Consider the following 25874-nt stretch of genomic DNA (forward strand, 5'->3'; position numbering starts at 1 on the left):
CGCTAGTGCCCTTCACCGGCTCCTGCGAACCCAGCGCTGTCGCTAAGGGGCTGCGCTGAGCCAGGAGCACCCAGCAGGCCCTTGCCCCCTGCCATGTGCACAAGCCAGGGTGCTCCCTGCCCCAGGGGCATGAGCAGGATCCAGCTGCATGGGCAAGCGTGCGGATTTTTCAAGCAGAGTTCATGGGGGAGTTTGGTCAGCAAGCAGAGCCTTGGCTGGGCCGATGGACTCAGTAGGAGATTTCCATAATTTATTTTGGCAAGGGTAAAACTACGTGAATAAGAGCTCAATGACCCCAGCGGCTTTGTCTGCTAATTTGAAACAGCTCCCTCCCTCCTAACCCAGAGCCGGAGCAGCCCACGTGAGAGGCTGAGCTGCAGAGAAGCTGGGATCCAACTGCGACCAGCTTGTCCAGAGAAAGAACACGTGTTCCCAGCTGGAGGAACTGGGGAAAGCCATGCTGGAAGCAGATGAAACCTTTGCATGGTAAAGGAGGACACCTGCAAGAGTCAGACTTGGCTCGTTATTGACAGGGTCACATCCCGCAGCCACGTGCGGCCCGCGCTTCTCCCAGGGCGAGGGCTGTAGCAGGCAGGGGACAGCCACAGCCATCACCTCCCTCCCTCCCACTGACACAGGCGTGTTGCACATTTTACAGTATTCCTCCCACCAAAATACATGTGTGGAGGTAAAGCGAGACCAGAGAGCATGAATAAATTAACACTTTTTAGGAAGTGACAGCCTAAGGCTGCCATGTGGTATTAGCGCTTACAAATTCATATACCTCACTGAGTCAGAAATGTTTCATTTGTCTGCCTTCATTCAAGAACATTAAAGCAGAGGAAAGCAATGCAGAACCAAGTGAAAACATTATATTGTGGTAGGACCTGGGAGAGATCTCGCTGCCAGCACGCCTGAGGTGCAGCAGCCCCTGCAGGGGCTCAGCAATGCCCCGTGGGCAGCTGAGCACCCGGACCGCAGGTGTTTGATGCTCACCAGCTGAGTGCGGCTGCCATGCTCCAACGAAATCACAGGCAAGTGCTCCACAGCCAAAGGAACAAGCAGTCCCACGGGCTCAACTCATCTTCTCCAGAAGACAGGGTAAGTGCCAGCATCAGCCACTACTCCAGCTCCTCTTCCAGGTGCTGAGTCACTCGGAGGCTCTGTCCCAGTCTACAGCCGGACACGGGTAGAGGTCTGCTGAACCGCGGGAGACCAGGGCTGCGTGAGTCACTCCACCCCGGCCCAGACAAGCAGAGAAGATTCAAAAAGTTCATCAGGTCCCACGAGGTCTGTTGTCTGGTAGTCTGGTTGTGCAGTATTGTACATCCAATCTTCCATCATCTTTGCAGATACAGACTACAGACACCAACAGCAATAGCACTGCAGCTATAAGGAATGACAAAGTGCCCCAAGGCCTGAAAAGATTAGCAGCCCCACAAGGGGCTGTTGGTGTTTGTTCAGCTCGCTCCTATATTATTTTACATCACCATCAGGCTTCAGATGTTGCAGGGCTCTCACCTCCACACTGGAGGCTGAAAGGGCATATTTGAATCCAGGCCCTATTTTGCAGGTAGGGGCCTGATGCAGCAAGAAACCACCCCCCCAGCGTGGGGTCAAAGAGGTGACCCCTCCTATGTTTGGCTATTCTATTTTTTCAATAAAAGCATACCAAAATGCCAGTGCAGTGAAATTCCTCTGGTTGTCTTCATCTCCTGGGAGCAGAAGCACCGGGAAGCAGGAGGACCTTCTGAGCGAGAGCTCAGCCAAGCCAGCAGCACAGCCCCACCTGAAGCCTGTCCTTTATCGCAGCTCGAGGGAAGGGGCAGCGCTCTGCCCTTTTCAGGTCACAGGAGGGTAAAAACAGGATCATTTCATAAATTTGACTCAGAGGTGCCCCAGAACAAACAAGGGAGTTAGAAACACGCCGGGTTACACTGAGGGCACACTCAGGTCTGCCATTTCCGACCCACATCTTGACCCGAAACACCTGGCAAAGTGTATTTCTAGCTCAAAACATGTTGCAAAACAGCTTCACCCATGATCTCATTTGCTAGCAAACAGCCCCACACAGCTTTGTTTTCAGTATCTGGGCTGCATGAAGATTCACAGCAGAGAACACTGGGGGCAAGAGTTTAATCAGAGATGTGAGCTGTGGCCATGGGGCTGCCCACCCCCGTGCTGCAGCCGATATCACATCCCTGCTGCTGCTGCTGCCCACCTGCCCCAGCAGCTGGAGGCTAAAACTGCAACCACGCTCCTTCCTCCCAGAGAGCTGGGTGCTGGTTTGTGCTCTGGTTACGCCTGCCCACACACAGCAACACGCTGCAAGGACTCGGGTCACCGGAACCCTGGTTTCCCATATAAGTTGCTGATGCAGTTGTGAGCCCTTGGAGCATAGCAGAAAACCAGATTTCAAGGAAAAATAATTCTTCAGCTGTGTAATGAGTTTTGACCCAGTTGATGCTTAACATCAGGTGAACAACTTGGTTTTATCCTTGACTTTCTTTCAAGGACTCACTAGAAATTTCAGAAGAAACGTCCCAAAGTGCATGCTCGAGCCAAAGGCTGTCTCTGAAAGCTGGAGAACGCCTGGGAGGCCGTTTCTCCCAGGGCTTTGCAAACAAAGCCTGTCTTTGAGGCGATTCTGTGTGCAAAACAGTAAGCAGAGGTAAGTGATGGGATGTGGACTGCCTGGCTTTGCTGAAAGGTCAGCTTCTAAGCGGCACTGCAGAGGGTAGGAGAGATTCTCCTCTTGCCTGCACAAGCATCTCAGAAGGTATGTGCAAAGCGCTGGGTGTCTTCAGGCAGTCCAAGATATCCAGCATCTCTCCCATGCTCGTTACGAAGATTCTCACTTTCATTCTTCTTTCTTAATGTGCTTTACTCACTCTCTTCACACAGCAGGTAAACACCTGAGCGCTTCCCAGCTATGGATGATCAAAACTTGTAGCCAAGCAGGGGTTACCCTACAATCATTGAAAACCTATTGTTTGTTATGGGATGCGAGAGCCATCAGCCAGCCACCCGCATACATCACCGAGGTGCAAGGTACCCGTGGGTTAACCACGTCCTAGCATTACTATTATTTCATATGATCGTCACACTCCTGTCCAAAGACACCAGAACAACATGCTCGCTTTCTGGGCAGCGCGTCCCACGACAGTCCCCAGAAAACTCCTGACCTGGGCGCTGCCTATCACCGCAAGGTATGCGGAGGATTAGGTATCCACCTTTGCCCTTGTGCTGCTGGCAGTGCCACGCAGATGCCTCTCCAGAGGTAAGGCGATGTTGTAGACGAGAAGGAGAAGGAAGGCCAAGACAGGAGTCAGAGAAGCTGGAATCAGATCAAACGTAAGGGTTCCTGGGGCTGCACTGGTCTGGAAGCACTTAACTGGAACCATCCTCCTTTTCTGGTTCACCTTCCCCTCAGAGGGACAGGAGGCAACCATCCCCAAAGGGCAGCACAGAGGAGTAACCACATGAGCATTTAGGAAGGGATTATCAGAATCACTACAGAGGACAAGCGCTGACCTCTGGTTAAATAAACACATCCTCACCACACACAGTCTATGTAGTCTTTTCCCTGCAGGATGAGACAGATTCAGGACTAAACATGTGAAATTGGTATCTTTAAATTCCCATCACCTAGAGCTCACAGGTGTCAGGTTTTGGCACTTTTCAGAGTCCCTGACAGGGATTCCTCTCATTCAGAAAGGAAGGAGCACACACTATGCTGACCTGTACCCCAGCATCACCACTGCTTAAAGGAAGAACAAAAGGAAGAGGCTAGGGGGGCAGCTATATCCTAGGCTGCCCTTTACACACACACAACCCCCATCCTCATCTCAAATAAAACTTGGCATCATTGAAAAAAGACCCTTTCTCTTCTCACATTAGAGATTTTATAGCTCAGCTGAGGTACACAACTCTTGTATTATACAAGTACGGTCCCCCTCCCCACAGAACACCCCCATTTCTCTCTGCCATAGCTTGCACGGCTTCCCTTGTCCATCACAGCCAAACCCTTTCTCCGCTCACACTACGCATTTTGGGCTGGCTGCCAGTTTTCCCCCTCTGAAGTGATTAGATAGATGATTTTCACATGTTTTTCCACTGTAACAGGAAAGAGAAGTAACTTCTAATGCAGAAAAGGTAAGTACTTCACTGAGCCTACACAGCTGAACATTGATGCTTTAGGTGATTTCCTAACCCAGCTGGAGGGCTGCATAATTGCTCAGTGACACAGCCTATGTCCACACAGTAGCATTCAGGCCAGGAGTTAAGAAACCACACGCTCAAACTGGATGTGGATTACTGGCACGGGCTGGGGGTGGTTGTTCTTCTTATGACTACATAAGCCACGATAAGAGACCATCTTTCCATGACAGTTCACATGGTATCTGCTTTCATCAGTACCTGTTATGTAGAGCAGCGCCTTAAAGACCACATCAGCAAGCTAACGCTAACAGATGTGACCTGAAAGGTTCCCAAAGCACTTCAAAGTGTCTGGCAGCCACTTGTCCACAGTAAGCCTTTGTAGTGTGTATAAATATCTGTACAAAGTACTTAAATGCTGTGAAATAAAGAAGAGTCAGCAGTACGTCAGGAGAAAAACCACTTCAGTCTAAACACGACTTAAGTACTTACCATACCAGTGATACATAGGCAGAAGCTCCCTATGCCTAGATGGAGGAAGGCTTATTTATTCCAGCATATGAATCTCCTCTTTTAGGTCTAAAAACTATCCCTTAGGCTTAATTTTAGGATAATTGCCATATTCTGTTCATCTTCTAGAATGATAGGAGACAGAACAAGCAACATAATCTGCCAGACTACACAAATATGCCTGGGAGGTTACGGAATGCCCATGAGTCACATACACCGTTTTCTCTAAAACAGCTATTATTCTTCAGATCAGCTTAGCAGTAAGCAAATCCTGCGCACAGCACAAAAGCAAGCTTAGCATTTGAGCAGTTCTGCATCCACTCATCACATCCTACTTCAATGGACAGACTGAAGCAAGGTGGAAAGCAACTCAGAATAGGATAGAGTTTTTCCCCAGAGAAAACAAACGAGTAAAATTAGCTTAAAAAGTTCAGTATAATACAGTTAACAATGGTATTTCCCAGCCAACTACACTATTTCAGAAGTGGGATGTGCAGATTTTTGGCCAGAGTCCTGATGTGAACTTTATCTGTCAACATACCACACTGACAGAAAGTCTAAGTAGATTCCTCTTCCTCCCCCTGAAATCCAAAGTGTTCCAACCAGAGATTGTGGGTTTGGCTCCTCATCAGTTCTTCTTCACATCTCTGAGGCTGCCATATGTTGAATGCTTTGTTATAAAGCAAAACTGATTTCCTAAGTTTATGCTGTGCTGAGAGATTTTACTAAGAAAACTAGAGGTCAGCAATGAAATATTCTGAACAGCCAGCCAACAACCACAACATTCATGGCAAGTGAAGCAGCACTGTGAGAGGCTGGAGAGCAACTATCGAGCTATGCTGTGCTAGGTCATTAAAGCTTTTAGGCGAAAATCTTGCAATTCCTATAGCTACCTGCTATAACTGTTCACAAAAAGCTTATTTACAAGACTAGATACTCTTCTCATTTCAGTGTCATTAACTCAACACATCTCTGCCTGGGCAAAGACCTCTCTCTACCAGTTGTGTACGGTTAACAGAAAAATTAACACTCTAGTGAATACATGTACTTACATGCTGCATCTAAATGACTAAACAAAGCAATAACCATTAAGTTCTTAAATTCCTCACATGTAAAATTCAGGGGCACATGAACATATATTGCTAAGTCACAATTTATTACCAATACAATAAATGGATGTCATCTGTTATACCCACCATGTAAACCCCTTCTGTTCCACAAGTCTCTCCTAGGAGGACAGCAGGTGCATTGCTTCTGATCCTGCCCGACAGTTGTTTTAAGCATTACCTCACTCTAGCTCATTCAGTCTTTGCACAACACAGGGCAACGGAGAAGTACGAAAGGAAACCAATGTCTGTCACATGGCAATCATGACTGCAACTGGATGTTTCAGTGTCATTGAAATTTCTTTCACTTTCTGAGGCCGTTTTCATATGTTGGTATATTAACAATTGCCCAAGCTAGTCTTTAAGCAGTAACTTCCAGTTGTAAAGCCATTACCATTTTTGGCTTTAAGTTCACCTGCAGTCATCCATATTCCCATGAAGTCATGCCCATACCAGAAATGGCCAGTGAGAGATCTGCAGTCCATCCACCCTGCAGTGGCATATCGATAAAACAGCCTGGTACCAACAGCAAGTTTCTACATTTCTGGAACATCTGCCTATTTCTCCACAACTTCGCTCTTTTTTTTTTTTTTAAGCAATCAACTGTCATTTCTTCTGAATTATAAGTCAGAAATGGGATTTCCTTTCTATTGTGGACAACACTGTCCTCCATGCGTTGGCTTGTGGCCATTACACACATGCTAACAAAGCAAAAAGGCAAAGGAGACTCTGAATCCTTGTGTTTGAAGGGCATTGATTATTCCCAGCCTGCCTGAAGGGCAAGACAAAACCCTGCTCCAGTCTACAAAAGTAGATTAAGATTTGCTTGCAAGCCGTCCTGCTGACTTCAATAGGTGTTGAGCTCTGCTGGATCAGGTGTTCCTGCAGTAAAAATGCAGTGTTTCATCAGCAGAGATGCCTACTTTTAGAATCAAGAATTGTCAAGACTGTTGAAAGTCTTGAAAGGCTTCAGATTTTTATAACTGCTTGCATCAAAAACAGATAGTACCCCACAAGAGAAAAGTTATCACAGAGAAAGGCTTCTCATAAGTGTAATAAAACGGAGATCACAGTTGCCATTGGCCCAAAATGTGCAGCCTGCCTGCTCCCAGTTTCAATACACAAATTAAACCTTTCCAGCTTCAGCAGAAGGTGCTGGAGCCTTAAATAAAACACTGTCCAAAACCATGGACATATTTTCTACAGAAAGAGGGCCACAGAGCAACAGGCCCTCAATAAAGGAAAAAGTAAAGGCCCACTGCTCCCTAAAACCAAGCACTGATATACCTATTAAGGACACAAAATAGAGAATCACTTTATGGAAAGAACATTTATTTTTGTTTCAAAACTTGTGATCCATAGAAATACAATAAAATCAACATGTACACAAAACTTTAAAAAAAACCCCTTTGGTTCAAAGAAATATTTAACATCTAAATCTTCTGAGGTACAAAAGGCACAAGACCAGGCACCCAAAGGTACTGAATCGCCCACAGCACTGTTTGCACCACTAGTACAGGGGAAGTTGGGAGGGCAGAAGGCAGGTCAAAGGAGGATGGCAGGGGGAACATGGAAATAACAGCAACCAAAACACAAGTATGTGTACAATGCCATTTACTTTCTTTCACAGGTGTTACATATTTTGTTGTCCTTTTTTGGTAAAGTGCCAGGACTCTTTGAGAAAAAGATGGATCATTTCTTAGAAATGAACTGGAACAAACAACAGTAGAAAAGGAGACAGAGAAACAAAGGCCTGCAGCAGGTTGGGTTTCAGTCAACCTCTGTTCTCCCACAAGGTCTTAAGAACTCGTTTCCTCTTTCGTGAAACCATTTGTTTGAAACTGTGGAACAAGGATGTGAAATTAGTTACCACCATGTACCCAGTGTGTGTATCACCGCAACCCAGATGGTTACTTCAAGTAAAATCTCATCTCTCAGTCTGAGGATCCCTACTTATACTACTTTACCCATCCAATGGGAAAGACATAGGAAGATGCAAAGGAGTGGGGAAGAAAGGATCTTTCCAATTGCACAATTCTGGGGCCAACAGTAACAAAGCAGCGTATTCTGGGTCTGGGATCACTTATAGATCAGTATGCTCTGGCACTCCAGGGGAATACCTTGGAGGCTGGGGGAGGTGGGTATGGGAATGGATGACATGAAGCTTGGGAAGCTTTCAGCAGTTAGCAGAAATTCCCAGTGTCCAGACATTCACATTTACCTTACAAGGAGCTCTCCTCCTTTTGCAGTTAAAAGTATGCACAAGTCTTTGCAGGAACAGACCTGATTCTAGTCAAGCGATAATTCAAGTTGTCCTGATGCTGATACATTATGCAAATCCAGTGACATTCTTAGACATTTTGTGCTGTCCTTAACACAAAATAAACTCACTAGAAAAGCTACAGCTGAACAATGTAGCTGCTTAATACTACATGCTGTTGATGGCTCCAGTTTTCATTATGGCCAAATGACTCCAGTAGTTAAAATGGCAACCCCCGGGTTATTAAATGCTGTTACAAGGGCTCAGTATATCACCAGCTTTGCATACACATAGGCCTTCCTTCAGGTTTTGTTCCTAAAGGAGTATTACTTACCCCATTTACACCCTACTAGTACTGGACAAGCTGCATGCCTTGTTCTGTAATCACCCTCGCCACTTCTGAAAAGATTGTACCAAAACACTGCTGTTCCCTGAAAAGTGAAATCAGATCTGGATTAGTCAGAACCTAGTCAATATAATTATTCAGGTTACAGTAAGGAGGGGGAAAAACACCTATGAATTCAGCTGCAGGCTCTTATGAAGCACTTTAACATAGGCCACCACTGATGGCATACAAAAAACCCCCTTAGTCCCACTCTATTAATTCAGCCACATTCAGAGTAGAGAGGAGTTCTACCTGAACACAAGGGGTTTTTTGTTAATTACAGCTTTACACAGAAACTGTTCACATTATACATTGTAAAACAAAGGAAGCAGCCCTGCAGTCTACAAGATCAGCTACAACTGCCTTGATACACAGCAGCCTGTCGATCAAGTTGCAGTGAACAGCACTTTGTCACGTTAGCTGACTTTTAAATGGATGCAGGACTGTACTAAGGAAGAGACAGCAACAGGAGAGGAGAAATCAAATAGAATTTACCTTCTTGGGCCATATTGCTGCCCCAAAATCTGGGAAAACTGTAGCTCCTCCAGCTTCTACATCACTCATCTGAGAAAACAAAGTCCGCAAACTCTGTCCATTTACAATGCTTTTTGTACATGCAGTCCCACAAACTAAAGTGCCCCAAGCCCTAACAGAGATTGCTACTTGCACCTCTGAGAGGCACTGATGAGGAAAGGATGCACTTCAACCAGCACGAACTGCAAAAGTAACAGTACCTGCTATTGAAGGCTTTTATTTCAGCTAAAGGCTTTTGTTCAGCACTTCATCTAGACTATACGTAATCTATTGCACAAGCAGTTAGCCATAGAGAGTTGTGTACCTGCAGTGTTAATACGCTAGTACTCTACAACAAGGGAGAGGACTTCAGAGCAAATCAGTTTCAAGAATTTCATTCCAGTTTATGATCCAATTAGGAAAACAAGTAAGTGCGTTTAACCACGTTTCCTCATAAATTGAAACCATGTCTTTGGAACCGATTTTCATAATTTAGTTTATGCATCTTGGTCAACCGCTTCAAAAACTATACAAACTATTAGAAAACCTCACTTTCTGCACTGTTTCTATGTTGTTCACCACTGATGTTATGCCACTGCAAGCGCTTTCTGCATCTTGAGCTTTAATACCTACAGCTATGCAACTCAAAAGAAAAGCATATACCTTTATGCTTCGCCCTTCTACACTGGAATGAATTTAACCCTATTGAATTCATCAGTAATGATGGATTCACTATAAATTCTAGACGTGATACAAAACCCACTGAAGTTCCTGGAAATACTCCCATTAAAAACAGAAAATCGTTCCACTCATTTCAGTGAGTTTTTGATCATATTCTAATTAAAAGAAACAAATGAGTCGGATTCAGCTCCCACCAAATCTAAACAGCAGAACTACTATTAATGCACTCGCCAGGTCCCCACGTTCTCTATTGTAACTTGGATTTCTGTTTAAAGCAGATGTTATTACCACTCTGGTGTCCTCCTGCTTGGTACCTACAATAAAAGGGCATAAGATGCCATAGGTGCACAGGTTTTTGCCCCTTCCAACTAGAAAGCACGTGCATGCAACTTTGCAAGTTAATACCTACATCTTAGCAAGACAACCACTCTTTTTAGTAAGGGTGTTGGCACGTGTATGATACGGTGTACGTCAGACATACAAGGGTAAATCACCTTTGACCATGTACAACTGGCAGACAATAAGGTACATATCATTCACTCTAAATGAAGGCTTGTCCAAAAGTCTGAGAAGTAAACAAAATACAGATAGAGACAATTTAAAATTAAAGCCTCTTAGCAGCAGATTATTTCACAGCTACTTATCTTATTTTCATTCTTGTTTCAGAGATTATTTCCTCCCCTGCCATATCAAGTTGAAAGTATTTCTGGTTCTGTTTTGAGCTGCATTTCACACTTAAAATACCAGCTCAGCCATAAATATTTCATCACAGAATTTTAAATTTGAAGTTATCACTCAAAAGTTAGACGTAGTAGATCCTGATTACTGGTACAGTAAGTATAGGTTGATAAAATACTGTCAGAAGACTACTGTGAAAACATTAGGCCACTAGTATCAGTGGCAGTTATGATTCCAGTGTACATGGTCTGCAGGCTGTATAATGCATGCAACTAATGAATCTTTTCAATTCTGCATTTGTAACCCAGTTGCACTGAGTTTATTAGCTACGTCTCCTCCATTTGCTGAAGCGACAGCTATGCCAGAGTAACCCTAGCTTTGACAAACAGCTAAAATGGAGGCCGACAGCCCACAACATCAAGTGCTGTCAAACAGTGGTGGAAGAACATGACTGTCTCACAGCAAATGGCTGATAGTCAAGTTCTCAAACAGCATACCACATGAGTACCCCAAGCACCCGCCTTTGAGAAATAAGCCAGATTCTCCTCTCCCACCAACAGGAATACAACGAAGTCCAAAGATTTCATAGTAGAGTGGCCAAAAGGGGAAGCTGGGCCCTGTATTCAAATTTTCTGCTCTGAGGTTAAATACCACCGGAATACTATCAACTCAGATGGGACAGCACCTGATGCTGCAAGAATAATGAAGTCCCTACTTCCAGATGCCAGGGAATCTCTACAAATAACCAACTGCACAAGCTGTAAACAAGATGCTGCTGAAGTTACACTCAATGCATAAAGGATCATTATACTTACATAGTTTAAAAAAGTGGCCACGCGATTTCCAGTCCCTAACCGCTTGAAAGCATCTGGCTCATCTTTCTATAAAATTAAATGAGAATAACTGCAAACTTCAAGCTCACAGACAGCAGACAAACAGAGGTACTTACATAGTTAAGAAACGTCGCTAGCCTATTTCCTTCCGATTTGAGTGTGCTGTCAAAGGGTCGCTGTAACAGACAACAACTTTAACCCAAGTTCCACACAGGCTCACACTAGTGTTACATATGTGTAGCTCTGCAGAGAGATCCTTAAGCCCAATTTAAAAAGAGTTGGAATAAAAAGGGGACAATTGATACAGGGCAACATTAAAGCCATTACAAATTGCAGCCAGGGTGCATAAATGCATGCACGTAGCGCTCAGATGCTATAAGGATAAGTAGCACTGAAGCAATTCTTAGGGCAGAGTAGAAGCAATGTTTCCAGGGCCTGTGGCACAGATGTTATTCAAGTAAAGTTAAAGTTAAAACAGGCCGTTACTGTACTGGACACTGATCCAAAGTCAACAACTGAGGTGAATATGAAAAAAACCTCATCTTCAGTGGGCTTTAGGGATCACACTAGAGTCTCGTAAATGTAGTAGCGACTCAAAGAAATACTGTCATGAGAAGATAAAATGCATTTTTTGCCAGTAGGCAAAATTGCAAAATAGCAATAATGAACTTCTTTCAGGTGGTTGCCTGTCTAGGATTAAGGACCACATCAAAAAGATCAAATTGTCTTTACTCTGTAGGAAACACTGAGTTTCGTTTGTTGAAGCATGAGATCACGTTGGTGCCAGTTTAGAAGCGGAAAGAACATCTAGAATACCAAAATGTCTCTCCTCCCCTCAAAAAAAGGCAATTAAAAGTCATTTCAGCCAGGAGACATTAAGGTGCACTCTTCAACACAAAAAACAATAATCTTGTACATTTAAAGAGAACCAGAAATCAGTACTAGAAAAAACAAACAGCACAGAAAGCCACAGCCACCATCTTTAAGATGTTAAGAGTTCAGTCTGCTTGAAGTATATTTCAAGAAATAAAAGGTCTTTCCTGAAATAGGTTCATAAAAAAAAAAAAAAAAAAAGACTTTTGCATCTGCATATGCAAGTTCCATCTAAGAGCCAACATAAGAGCATTGAGATATAGGGGATTCCCTGGTTTCTGCCACTGCTGCCAAATACAGGTCCAGCCATGCATTTCTGAACTTCAATATCAAAAGATTTCCTCTTAACTTTTGAGCAGCCAATAAAACCTCAAAATTGTCATATGCAACTATTAACATGTCCCTATTTGAGAACTGCAAGGGGAACAAAAAGCTGCAAGGCTGATCAGGAGATGGGGAGACACAGCAGTATCTCTGTATTTCAACACAGAAATCTGTGATGCACAGAGAGCCTGGAGGACCAGTCCAAAACTATGGCAAATTCTGCGATTGCCTTGCCTTAACTGATGACTGCAGCCAAGGTTATGTTCCAAGTGCAGCTCTGCCCTAGCTGCCTAATCCAACAGTAGAGTCCACACCGGCCAATTTGATGGCTGAGGTCCTTGAGTTCAAGGGCTTTGAAGAGAATAAGAGCATTTGCTTGACTCAGGAAACAAAGCAGTCTTAAAGTTAACAGGAAAATTCTCTCAACAGGCCAAAGCTAACGAATATGAGCTTCCACAGTGTTGTAGTTCAAGATTTTTTTTATTTTTATTTTTTTTAAACAGTGCTAAGCTGGGCGGCTTTAATTCTGCACTCAATTATCGGGTTGCGTTCTGGCTGCAGCAATCCTTCTACCAGGTAAAACCACTTGGGACAGCCTGAATTAAGCCAGATTCCACTGAAATGCCACAGTTCTACTGGAAACGAAGGCATCAGATGGATTTTATATTTGAAATGACCAGTCGCCATAGCTCTTCAGTATGACTAGCATGTTCATAAACTGTTCTAGGGTAACAATTAAGAATTTCTGTTCTTTTCTCCCCCCAACTTGCAGCAAACCAGAGCTGTTATCTGCCAGGTAGAGCCCTCTAGTGCCTACTGCGGATCTGGCACCGACCAGCTGCAAGTTCATCTGCTCGCTGTGGCACTGACCTCCTGAACATCAACCTGACAAACCCTTTTCAGACCCTATAGCTGCAGCCACACTAAGGGTTTTGCCAGAAGGACATGAAGATTTCCATAATGGCTACTTTTCTGAAGGGAGGTAGGAGGATGTCTCCTCCTCAGCCAGCTCCTGCAAAGTGCTTTAAAATATCCACCAAAGGAGGACTCGGACAACCTTGCTGAACTCGGAAGCCTAATGGAACAACGTGGACTCACAACCCAGGGCTTGCAGACCTCAGTTTCCGAATAGAGCAATGGAAAGAGCACGTTCAAGTGCTCCATGACTATCTTAATATCTCTACACTGTGCAAGGAACCAAGGTGACAAAGATAAGCAGGCAGATTTGTTCAATGTTCTCTTGAACTTTCAGCATCAGTGAAGGCAGAGCAAAGGCTTTTCAAAAGTCATAATCCATCCATGCAGCAGGGCTATACATTGTTTTAACAGAAAACCATTTCGACAGTTTTCTCTCAAAACAAACTGTTCCCCCCTCCCTGCCCCATTAAAATAACCGAAAGTGTGATCTTACCCTAGAGAAATCAAAGTGTGGCTCATACTGCCCTCCCATTCCATAGTTGGCAACCTACAGCATGGAAGAAGGAAGCAAAAACATCCATTGAACTGCAAGTAACTGCTGCAGAAGATAGCGTTTGCTCTCAAGAGATCCAAAACATGCTTTCAGAAACAGCGCTTTGTGACAAGATTGTTATCTATAGCACACTTAATTTCTGTTTAGTTTGCCAGAAACGCGGTACACAGATGAGAAACAACTTAAGTGCTCTTTCCCTTTCTAGTTTAAGGGTTTCACTGAGAATATTTCTCGGTACCAAATGTTTTTCAATGGCAGCACTCTTTAGTTATCACTACAACAGCACGTTTAACATGAATGTGCAGCAATAGTTTTACCACTCTCTTGCTCCCTACTCCGAAGAGGAGGGAGCTGAGTGCATGTATTTCCCTAGTAAGTGTGTCCAAACTAGGAGATACACAGCCTAGAATTAGATTGTGTCACACATGTATGATCCATTACATACACATGCCCATCCAATAACACAGAAGGCTCAAAGTAGCTTAAAAGCACCACTTTGCTTACTTTATCTGAAGATCATATAATTTATGATTTAGTTACTCTCAGGCTGCATTTAACATGCCCCCCACATCACTACACAATTACCTGGTTTCTGCAGATAGCCAGTAATCAACAGCACTTCAATCAGGCTCTAAAACAGGAATTCAAGGAGCATGGAGGAAGAGAAGCAGTAAACAGGCTAAGGTACAGCTATTCTGGCAGTGCTGTACCACTCCTACTCTCCTTCCTCTCCCCAACAGACAGCCAAAGATCAGACGTTATATGAGAATATAGCAGGACTATGAAAAATATTTGGGTCTCTGAAAGGTTCCGCTAGGAAGGAGGTTCAGCTTTTGCAGACTTGAAAATAAGTGGCAGGCATTTCCCTCAAAACAAACCGGTAAGTCACAGATTCCTGCACAAAGTAATCTTCTATTTGATATCTCCACCCGTCTCTGCCTGGCATACAAAGGGAAAACATCTACCTGCCAGGTCCCTACAGCTAGCAGCAGCTGGGAACATCCCACACACCATAAACACCTTACCTACTCCATGTGCTTAGTCAGCAGACAACAGAACCCCTAAGAGGGACTGGATAAGAGCCAGCCTATGTTTATATCTGCATAAGCACCCGATCACCCTGACCAGCAGCTAATTTTAACAGGGTGAAGTCTGACAAGAGAAGTGTACCAACCTGCAATAGTTCAGCTGTTTTCACTGTTAACCCTGTGATCTGCTGCATTCGTTGATTCACCTTGGCCACAACAGGATCATCATCTTCTTCCAACCATGAGCTAGGAAAAGGGAAGGATTGAAACATGTTAGTTTGGAATACCAACCACAAAAACCCATTTCCCAAGGCAGGTAGCCTGTAGTCAGATGGCTAAAAGAGCCATTTACCATGCATTTGTTGTGCAAGCTTTTGCTACATGCAAAGCACTTCAAGTTTTCAGCTGCAGGTAGCAGATGACAGCTGTTAAGCACAAAAACCTTAAAGCTAAACTCTTCTCTGCTTACCTTTTTGATACCCTGTAGCTAGCCACTGTAAGGACACCAGTTTTGGGATCACGTACTGTGGCGCGTGCCAGCTGTGTCAAAAAAAATCCCAAGGGGGAAGAAACGCATCAACTACAGGTTAGAAAAAAATTCTCATCTTAACCAAAATCAATACCTGATTTGTCCAACTTCAGTATATCACTGGATGAAAGTTATAGCTCCAACGTCGAGCTGGTTCCAATTTCACGCTAGAACAATACATGCAGAACACAAGTGCAACCCATCACCTGCATTTGATCCTGCAAAAAGTATTTGCCTGACTGCCCAAGCCATGATATTCATTAAATCCACAAGTACTGCTTGCTGAACAGGTTTTGAAGGTACTTTTTAAAACAGCTGGAGTCAATATTAGCAAGAGAGAACAACAACAAAAGTTAACAACATATGAAGCCCAAGTTCTTGGCAAGAGAAAATCATTGGATACTCCATAAATTTAATCAGCCTGCTCCTTGTGTTGACTGAAAAAAAAAAAAAAAAAAACCCCAGACAACCTCATTCTTAGCTGAAAAATAACAAGTGAAAACTTCTATGGAGTGAGTTACAAGTCATGGGGCAGGCAAATCCACAATGGCAGAAAACCCTTGAGGGTAACTCTCAACATTACCGTGCTCAGATTTCCCAGTTGGAAGACGCCTGGAACATCTAATTCACAGAGACAGTTTGAGATAATGTTACTGCATTATGAAGGTAACTCTGCAAAAGCGCAGCTCACCCACACATTTTAAACAGCAAGTAATACATCCTCACCATTAGGCCATATCACCATATTTGTAGGAAAGATTTGGAACTTGGCAAAACTGATCAGATTTGCTGTGGTGTCAAAACGATAGACTATGGCTAGCATAACACAACAGGTCACTTTGGTTTTATACTTGCAGCTGAGAACAAGAACTGGGACACTCCTTTCTTTGACTGTAAACTCAGACCACATTTAAATTTAACTCCTGCAAACCACAAACACTTTAAGTCATGCCTCCTTCCTTCCACTTAATTATAGGTCACAGAAAGCCTTTTTATTTGCATTTTCTTCAGAGCATGCAGTCATTATTTCCTTCATTTTTCCTCAAATAAGTCTCCAGCCAGCTTTACAATCCATGTCAGCTGTCTTGTCCCTATACAAGAGTTCTTGGCACAGCTGTTCCTGTAATTCTGAGTCACTGTTATTTTGTTCCAGATTTCTCCTGCATAAATCATAACAGAAAAGCCAGGCTGACTGAATGTTGTTCTTCACTTGTATAATGGAGCATAGCTTTTAGGATATAATTTAGCTTCCCAAACTTTTCATTCCACTGCCATTTTCAAGCTTGTATATGCTTGATTGATTTCTGCGTCTAGCATTTGATCTAAATAAATCTGAACTAAAATAAGCCTGACTACATTCATATTATTCCGTATCTCCTCTGTATGACAACAGAACACTTCTCTTTCTGATAGGCAGACTTCTTCATTTAAGACGTACAATCTATACCTCACTTGGTATAATCAACTGATAAATGTGAGGCTTCCTCTCTCAGGGTGGAGAAAGCAGCCTTACAATAGGCATTTGCTGGGCTTTGAAGAATCATCATAACACTGGATTGGTCAGAGGCTTCATCCAGTCTTCCTCTTCGAGTCTGTGTTTAGTTTAGCATGCACTCCATTGGCTTTTCCTTCTGAAATTCTGTGTATTTGTGAAATCCTATAGCACTGAGTTCAAAGATATTCATGTGTCCCCCTCCATGCCATACTTCTGCCTGTTCAGGCATGCCTGTATTGCAGGTAACACCCAGAGTTTTTGGGAATAAGGTTCTCATACTTTCATGGCAGATCTGTCCCAATGCTATCCACACCAATAGTTATGAATTTTCTTGACCCTTCCCAGTCAGCTCTCATATATTGCCTGAAAAGTTGAAACTACTTTTTGGAAATGGAGTAAAAATGATTACATTTTTGCAAAACAAGCATGAAAACCAACTTGAATACAGCTACTCTCAATCATGTACAGATGTTGTTTCTCTACAAAACAAAAAATATTGGCAAGTGTAAACTGCAGATGATGTTAAAGCACTTGGACCCAAAAGTAGAAGTTTCTTGCAAATGCATTTTAGAACAAAGGAAGTGCTCATCTTTCTGAGCCCAAAACTAACATACTACTTCAGAGTTCGGTCTGAAAGCTTCCATGATTACTAACTAAAATTTCCTGGCTGAAATTAAGTTACATTTATTAAGGACCATCTCATTGCAGGACTTGCATTTTCCATTCTTTCAGTAGTACTGCAGAATTTAAAGCTACTCCTGCAACTGAGCTATAGACAGATTTAGAAAAAACAAGTTATAAGAAAAAGGTTGCTTTTCTTTTTTAATTGAAAACTTTCACCTGAATCTTAAGACTACAATATTTACCTACTCACAGGGACTGATCCCAGTTCTACACAACACAGATTAGATGAAGAACTCCTCTGACATTAGTAATATAAGCAAAACTCAGTGAGCAAGACTTAAGACTTTCCATAAAGCTTTGAACAAAAAGGGAAAACCAAACAAAAAAATTAATAACTGCCTTATTTAGGATGTGTGCTTAATTTGATAAAATGGATTAAGTGATACACTCTATTTGAATGCTTCCATTTTATCTGAAGCTCCTGAAGTTTTATAGTATGATGTAATAGGAAAAAAGTCTCCATTTATGGAGGCGAGAGTCCTCTCCGAGACAGGAGTGTTCTGCCAACACTCCCATAGCTGGCTGGTAGTCATAGAAGTCCAGCTTCACAAACATCCCAAATTATTAATGTTCTCAGGAAGCATCAGTTTCTCAAACTGTTTCTAACCATTTATGTTTACATTTAGAAATGCATACAGAAGGGTTACTCTTGACTGGAATTTTAGTACCATGTTTCATAGCAGTAGCTAGAAGAATGCTAAAATGAACCATTCATCTGTAAAAATAGAAGCGTTTAGTTTTACATGCTTGTCAGACCTGACAGAAAAGTAAGGTGTAGCATCTGCTACTGACCTCACACTACCATACTTTTTTTGCCAGAAAGGAAACAGACAGGAAATTCCACCTCCAGAAAAATCAGACAAGATAATTACTAGCTTTACATTCGGTAGCTGCTTTTTTATTGCATGCAGAGTCACTAGAATTCACACCATGGGTAACAGGTTTTGCACCAGAACTGGGGTTCCCACTCAAAGCTGCTGCCTTTGAGCTGGATCTACACTTAGCATACTGAAGCTGTCGCATCTGTTTCTCTGCTGCCCAACAGACAGCTATTTACGTGGAAAAGTCAGATCTAAAGTGCTCTGGGAGAATGACTGCATTGTGCATTCATCCTTACAAGTACTCCGTCCTTCCCAAGTCCTGGAGTGGGAATTAATTAAAAGCACAAATGATTTTTTCACTCTGCTAACTGTATCACATTATTCCCAGTGAGCCGTGTGTGGCTTCAGGAGAACACCACAGTTCTGCTCATGGATGCGCCATGGCATCTAAAGTGCCTGCCTCTGTGCAGGTCTAGACTATGGTTTAAAACAGAAGCAGTGGATTCCAGGTTACCCAAAGCAAAAAAAACAAACCTCTAGATATTCTTCTAGCACAACTTAAAAAAACCAAACCCCTTATTTCTTCCCACTTGTTGGGATTTGGGCTTTTTTAATTTTTTTTTGAAGTTTGGCTCCATTTCAAAAGGCAGACTTAAGGTATATTGGACACCTACTCCTATCACTGTAAGCCAGTCAGTCATCTACCTTTTCAGGTCTAGTCCCTAGCTTCCTAAAAAGTTTCTAAGCTGTTTACCAAGAACTTTGCATAATTAAATGCAACAATGCATAAATACCTTCAGAAGCCTAGGCTTTATGGTCCTACATCACCAGGCATTTTCGAAATCATTCCCCTTAGGCTCACAGCTGCAGTGTATCATCTGTAGTATGAAGCCAGATCTTTCAAATCCTTTGCCTAGTCTTTGCTAACAGAGATTAAAGCATGGAATTCGCAGTCATTAATGAGATGGAAGAGGGGAAACTTACCCTTGGCTTAGCTAGTTGTTTAATTTTCTCAATTTCTTCATCAGACATGACATCATAGTATCGCACAATATGAGGGCTATCCCATTCATCTTCCTCCTTAAAGGGTGCTATGAGCAGATGAGGGTTTCTGTTTCCATCATGGTACCTACAAAACAGCCTTTTCTGTCTTCGAGGCGTCTGAAACAAAATGCCAAAGAAAACATTGTTTGCTTAACCACTTCTCATGAATTTAAAACAGGCAAGACAAAAGAAAATGAGCTTCATTCCACAAACACTGTAAAAGCCATCAGCTGACGAGCAAATTTAAGAGATAAGCATGAACAATTCTGCAATTTACTGCAAATAAAAAACAACATATGCCATCCAAGATACCATTGAGCAACATCTGAAACGCTAACCTTTGGTAGAATTAAATCATAAGAGGTTACAGATTAAGCAAATAACTACACAAACAGCAAGCTGTAAAAAAGTCTGATTCTTATAATTAAGGCTATGCAGATGGAATAAATTGATTCCTTTTCCTGTACTGAGAGTTAAAGCCATGTTTGTTGAGAGGTACTGGAGACTGGTTGGTCAGAATAGTCACCCCAGAAGGACAAGTCTTTAAGATGCAAAAGGGAAGGAATAATGTGATTCCGTTAAGCATGGCAATGCATAACCAGCTCCCAGTGGAAAAAAACTCCTAGTATATCTGTACAGCTGGCATTTGAAATGGCTGAGTAGACAGAGTGAGGAAAATCAATTTTCAACAATCTTTCAACAATCAAGAGGAGCAGTTGAGAGCTGTTTTTCTGTCTAGGACTAACAGCTAAATATAGAGGCCAAGACATAAGGTAAAAATCTCAGCCTGGACAGAACTACATTTAATTTTTTCCTCAAAAAAAAAAAAAACAACAGCTTCACAGAAAGAAAAACTTCACATGTCCCACCAAGCTTGATCACCTTTACGCAAAGGCAGCATAGTCAGGGAATTCTTGCCTTTCTCTTACCATTTTTACCCCTTCACCTCTGCAAAGGGCCTCATAGATATCACGCTCTGGCAAGTAGTCAAGAGGCCTCTCATAGGCACCACTCTGCACCACTGGTTCTGTCGTTGTCATGGTCTTGTTTGACTTCTCCTCCCTCTCCTTCTCCAGCAACTTCTCAAAGTACCGCAGATTACTGCCTGCTCTCTCATGAGTACTGTCTTAATTGGGAGAAAAACAGACAGAACCAGTGATTTACACAGTCTCAGGAACTCTTAATACAAACAAGTCTTCATATCAAGACAGCAATAATTCTCCCCTTCTTAAAGCATTATCAGGCAACCAAAGGCATTGGCTCCAGTCTGCACTGAAAACCAGTGCTGGGAAGCTTCTGTCTTTGCAGAGGGAAGATAGGCATAGTCTGTGTAAGAATCATTTCTGGAAGGACCTATCACAAAACTTGTATTTCATGAAAAAAAGAGTAGGAGTTTTTGGTCTTCACATCCCTCCTTTTCTCTCAATTTTTCTGCCCAGTTCTACCGAAGATAAGCAGATCATAGAGCTCATCAGCAGAGATCAAGCTAGTCTACTTGTTGCACCCCTCCTCTCCACAATGTTTCTCATCTGCACTGCATAAGCATGCTTTAAAGCCCACCTACAGCATCCATTTCTAGATGTTTGTAACAGGTTTATATGAGAGAGATCCTGGATCACTAGCATCATTAGACCTATCATTAGTGATTTATTAATGATGTTGGTATGAATCAATCAACATCGATAGATCTTTACCCAGCATAACTAAGAAGGAACAATTCCCTGTTCACCATGAAGTCCTTCTGGACACTAGCACCTAGAACAGTTTCTTTCCCTTCTGACCTTCCCAAGCTTATTCTGTTTATGCTATTTAATTCACTCAGAAGGCCACAAAAGTAACCACTCATTACAGCATAGGCTAATAGCAGCCAGATAAGGAAGTTGAGCCCAGAGCAGAGGAAGGTGCTGCTCCCAGAGGGGACTGCCAAGGCTGTTCCACTGTTTGGTGCTGATAAGGATTTGTATTCTGTCAGTGCTAAACCCTATTATTGCAGAGGGAGACAGATTCAATACATAGTCATATTCTTGTAAATTTTAATCTATGAATTCCAGTGTCCGCAGAAATTAGACTGATACATATTTTCCAATAGAAAGGCTTCACCCGCTCTCAGGATGCAGTTAACATCTAAATTAAGAAACACAGATGATTAAAAAAACATACAAATACATAACACAGTAGATGTTAATTTTAATTGGAGAGGATAAACCCTTCCAATGCAGGAAGTAGGCAAACTTGTATAGGAAGCAATGCTTAGTTGCTTACTCAAGAGAAAACTACAAACAGACTAGAGATAAAGAGGTTTTAAGAAACTCAATCTGTTCTGAATATTCAGAAATAAATACTTTAAGATCTCAGGCAAAGCGTTCTTCTGGCATCAAAGAGTACCTGCACTGAGGAAGAAAGAGGAATACGTGAAGTCAGTAGGACTTCACAGAAGATACATCACTCTACCTAAATCTGTGGTAGCTTTGATTGCCACTTGAGACAACCCAGGCTTTAACCGTTACCAAACACAACATCTCAGTACACTGAAGCAAAGCACACAGGTACTGCAGTCAGACACACGTTTGGTCTTTGGGTAATAACAGCATGGACTATAAGGTAGCTTGTTAAAGATACTTCATGTATAAGTAGACTTTTTTTTTTTCCCGAGGACCTATGTTTATTACAAGTCATCTGGCAGGATATCCCTCCAGTCAGCTCACCAATATGTATGGGCCATGACTGTTCTTGGCCTTGTTGCTGGCAACACTCCCCAACGCTAGAATAGTAGGTTTTTTTGTTCTTACCAAGGGATATCAGACGTCTGGTAAGCTCCATGGCTCTGTGTAAATCCCCAAACTGGAAAACAGCATAGCTGAGGTAATCTAGGATCTCCACTTTGCTGACTGTTGTATCCTCCCCCTCATCGTGTTGTTTTAAGGCTTGTTCCATCCAGAGTACTGTGTGATAGTAGTCTCCATCATTGTAAGCAGTTTTCCCCATACCAAAGCAGTCACCTACTGTCAAATAGGATCTATATTTTGTTCCTAAAAACAAAAAGATAGTTTAAGCAATCCACACAGAAGCATCTTTGCCTTCAAATACATGGTGCACATTGAGGAATATCTGTAAATACACTTTTATCATCCAAACAGGCTTCTAAAAGACAATGCTTTGACAATATTTTAGGTTATGTACCAAATTTATAACCTTCAGAATTAAAGATTATATTCTATCATAATTCTGTGGCATTAATTCCTTTGGAAACCAAGAGAAGTTTAACAGAAATTAGTGTTAAGCTATTTGTTTTCTGTTGTAGGCAAAGGCAGAGCAGACTAACAGCTTAACAGATTTTACTGAACCTACAAATTAACACTGTTAGATGATCAGAGAAGCCTGACTATATGCAGACCTAGCTTGTTTGCTCTTTACTGGAGACGTATATTTGTGCATAAGCAAGCTGATTGCTATTCAGACAAACTGGGTATCATTTTGACAGTAACTGTGCAGATTTCCAGTTGCTCCAGCTCAGCAGATGCATAGATATGGTTTAATTTTAAAGTTCATTGTTAATAACCTACATTAACTAAAACTGCTTTGTCAACTCATCTACCCACACTCTAATGAAGCCTAACCAGTTTGTAAACAGTGTGTTGCTAGCAACCATAACCTGTTTCAGTAGGTCTCTCATAAGCAGCAGCAAAAAACATTTATCAGGACTCAGCTGCCAAAACACAGAAGCATCCCAACATACTTAGGTACTTACCAAAAACATCTCTCTGTGGTAAAAACTGTTAGTCCCCATTTCACAGAAAGAACAGGAGCAAAGTGATTCAACCAAAGCCTCACTGGAAGACCGTAGCAAACAAGAACAGAGCCAAGCTTTGTAAGAGCCATCAGGGCAATGAATTATGGAGCAGCTCCTTCCCTCGGTTCATAAGTTACTGGGGACAGGAAGTACCTGTGGTATTTGCCTACACAGCAACCAGCACAAGAAATTATGTCGTCCTTTGTTGTTCTGGTATAGCAATTATAAAAATCAGCTTTTTCTTTTAAAGTAATGCTAATTAAAAAGATGCTACTTGAGCTAGTCACTGCAGACCATGGCGCCTTGGCTCAGGTGGGAACAACCTGAAGGTTGTTCTCAAAGTGCTGAAGTAGATACGTCTGCAAGCATCTAAGCCACGTGGACTTTCACCACCATGGTTCTTCCTCACTACTGAAAAATGACTTTTGGAGAGAGGTTAAGGATGTTACTAGTTCGTTCCTTTTAAAGCAGGGGAGACCTCTCTGCACCTACCTGGTAAGTTTCCTCGAGAGAGAGTTTCAGGATCCAGTTTGTAGGTGTCCTGCAGGCGCATCAAAGCCTTTGCAGCTCCAGTCTCATCTTCTTCAGTTGGAAAAAACTGACGCTGAATTGTAAGATTTGCAATAAAGCCTTTGCAGTAAAAGGGAAAGATGTTACTTCCAGAGTTTAAATAAATATCAGGACTAGATCAACACGAAAGAGGAAACATCTGCTTTGTTTTGGGAATTGAGATTCAAATAATCCAGGTTTAAAGCCTCTTATTAGGCTGTCAAGTTACAAAACCATTATTTTTTGTCTCATTTTAAGAAATACAGCTCACAAGCAAGAGATAAAGGATAAATAACTAAACCCCTCCGTTTTCTTGTGCCACACAATTACTAAAGTACAACATGAATCTAATGATCTTCATTCTCCTGTAACGTCTCCTTCTAGCATGAAAACATAGTAGCTTTCATCAGTTCTCTTGCAATATCCAGAGACAACTGCAGATCACAGTACTGGACAATGATTTCAGACTCTCTACTCCAACCTGTAAAGCCATGAGAGCTTTTCAAATCTCAGCTCAAGAGACAGAGACCCTGACCCAGGATCCCCTAAGTAGGGGTAGGGCCTTACTCAGCGAGAGGCTTTTAAACCTGACAAGTAAAAACAGGTGACATTTAGAAATAAAATTAAATGCACTACATAAATGTATCAAGGCTGTACAGCAGGTTGGTTGGGCAGAAGTGGGGGCAATCAACTGAAGGAAAACAACCCAGCCATTTCTAGTCATGCAGCAAGCAGAACTGGAAGCCTTTAGAAAAAGAATTAATGACAGAAGTACTCAATAGAGTTGAGTATTTTATTTCCATCTAGGATGACTATTCCAAAAGGCAATAAAAATCTTGGCTGGAAAACAAACTTCCAAGTACCTAAACTTTAGCATATGCAGAGTAGAAAGGGAAACCATGCAGTGTTCTGCCTGAAAAACATAGTCTCTTCTCCCTTACTTTTAAGGAGTCCAGTAAAAATAAACCTGCATAAAAAAAAAGCTATGGAAGAAAATTCAGGCAGACACTTTGACAATATGATGCAAAAGCAAAGATTAGTACTGGAAACATTTGATACTAGAAGGATAGATTCACAGATAGTAATTGTATATTATCCTGTTATAAGACTGACTACAACATCTGCCAACTGTTAATGCTGGGGCTGATCCGAATTCCTTCCCCAATTCAGTACAGGTCTCATGTTTTGATTCTTAAATCTTATCTACTCATGAACATGGTCAAAAAACAGTGATCACCAAGAAAAGCGGCAGACTGGGAAAGCAGATGAGCAAGTCTTTATATAGAAGGAACATAAAGCTCAAGACTAGGCATAAAACAAGAGTTGCCAATACAGCTGACCACTTTAGTATATCCTATTCTCCCCTTTGCCTGAAACAGCACAAGCCAAACAAAATGTTAACAGGCCTAAGACAGATAACAGCTTCTTTGACCCTTGACAGATGTGTTTCAGTGGCAAGTTTCACTCACTTAGGTAACCAGTAAACAGGAGGCCAGTCATTAGTTTAAGTTCCAAACAAACTTGGCAATAATATTTAAGCCACAGCTGAGTTTGCAGCTTTCCAGAATACAAGGAGGATAAGCAACTGCGTCATAAGGCTACCTCCTACTGATATCTTCTCCCCTGTAACTACTTACCATTTGTTGTATCCTGAAGAACCAGGTTTTCCAATTCCAGCCAGTCAGTATTTAAACGCTTCACCAGCTTATATGCATTTACAGGATGTGCCAGATACCCTTCTGGATCAGAGGCTGATTTACTAGTCAGTGCATCCATTTTTTCAGCCCAGCTGGAACAAGAAGTGTGTGCCTCAGTCTGAGAACAATTTATGAATGCATGTCTTCCTTCTTAAGTCATCCTAATTACACAGCTAGAATCAATTTATTGCTGCTTTCACCATCATAACCAGCTTTCAAGCCTTCAGCTTCACAAGGATAACGTGAAGTACAACTGATCTTTTTAATTACAATAGTCTTTTTCTTTTAAAAGGAATTTATTTCCCTGCTTACTATTTTAAACCTTGCTACAGTGAGCATGCATCTCACTGCAATGAGTCTTAGCCATCAATTTTCAGCACACTGCACTTCAGAAAAAAATGAGGTATCACACACCATCACTGTGAGTGTCACCTACCTATTTAGT

General features: G+C 42.2%; 1 protein-coding gene across 5 annotated transcripts in view; it reads right to left on the reverse strand.

Annotated features, from left to right (window-relative positions):
• Positions 1 to 7167: 7167 nt before the first annotated feature.
• Positions 7168 to 25874, reverse strand: part of P4HA2 (prolyl 4-hydroxylase subunit alpha 2) — a 30310-nt gene continuing 11603 nt past the window's right edge. For 3 of the 5 annotated variants that reach the window (XM_082324409.1, XM_082324410.1, XM_082324411.1), the window contains 12 exons: positions 25370 to 25521; positions 23676 to 23813; positions 22183 to 22422; positions 20323 to 20519; positions 19334 to 19510; positions 15290 to 15360; positions 14967 to 15066; positions 13733 to 13786; positions 11241 to 11300; positions 8915 to 8983; positions 8369 to 8465; positions 7168 to 7615 (listed from right to left, as the gene is read on the reverse strand). In XM_082324409.1, coding sequence (XP_082180535.1) covers positions 7545 to 7615; positions 8369 to 8465; positions 8915 to 8983; positions 11241 to 11300; positions 13733 to 13786; positions 14967 to 15066; positions 15290 to 15360; positions 19334 to 19510; positions 20323 to 20519; positions 22183 to 22422; positions 23676 to 23813; positions 25370 to 25521 — 1426 coding nt within the window. In that variant the 3' untranslated portion in view covers positions 7168 to 7544. Of the gene's footprint in view, positions 7616 to 8368; positions 8466 to 8914; positions 8984 to 11106; positions 11173 to 11240; positions 11301 to 13732; positions 13787 to 14966; positions 15067 to 15289; positions 15361 to 19333; positions 19511 to 20322; positions 20520 to 22182; positions 22423 to 23675; positions 23814 to 25369; positions 25522 to 25874 lie in introns of all 5 variants that reach the window. The other 2 variants (XM_082324413.1, XM_082324412.1) reach the window with 2 other exon arrangements.

The sequence above is a fragment of the Platalea leucorodia genome (assembly GCF_965183815.1).
Source record: "Platalea leucorodia genome assembly, chromosome: 11".
NCBI lineage: Eukaryota > Metazoa > Chordata > Aves > Pelecaniformes > Threskiornithidae > Platalea > Platalea leucorodia.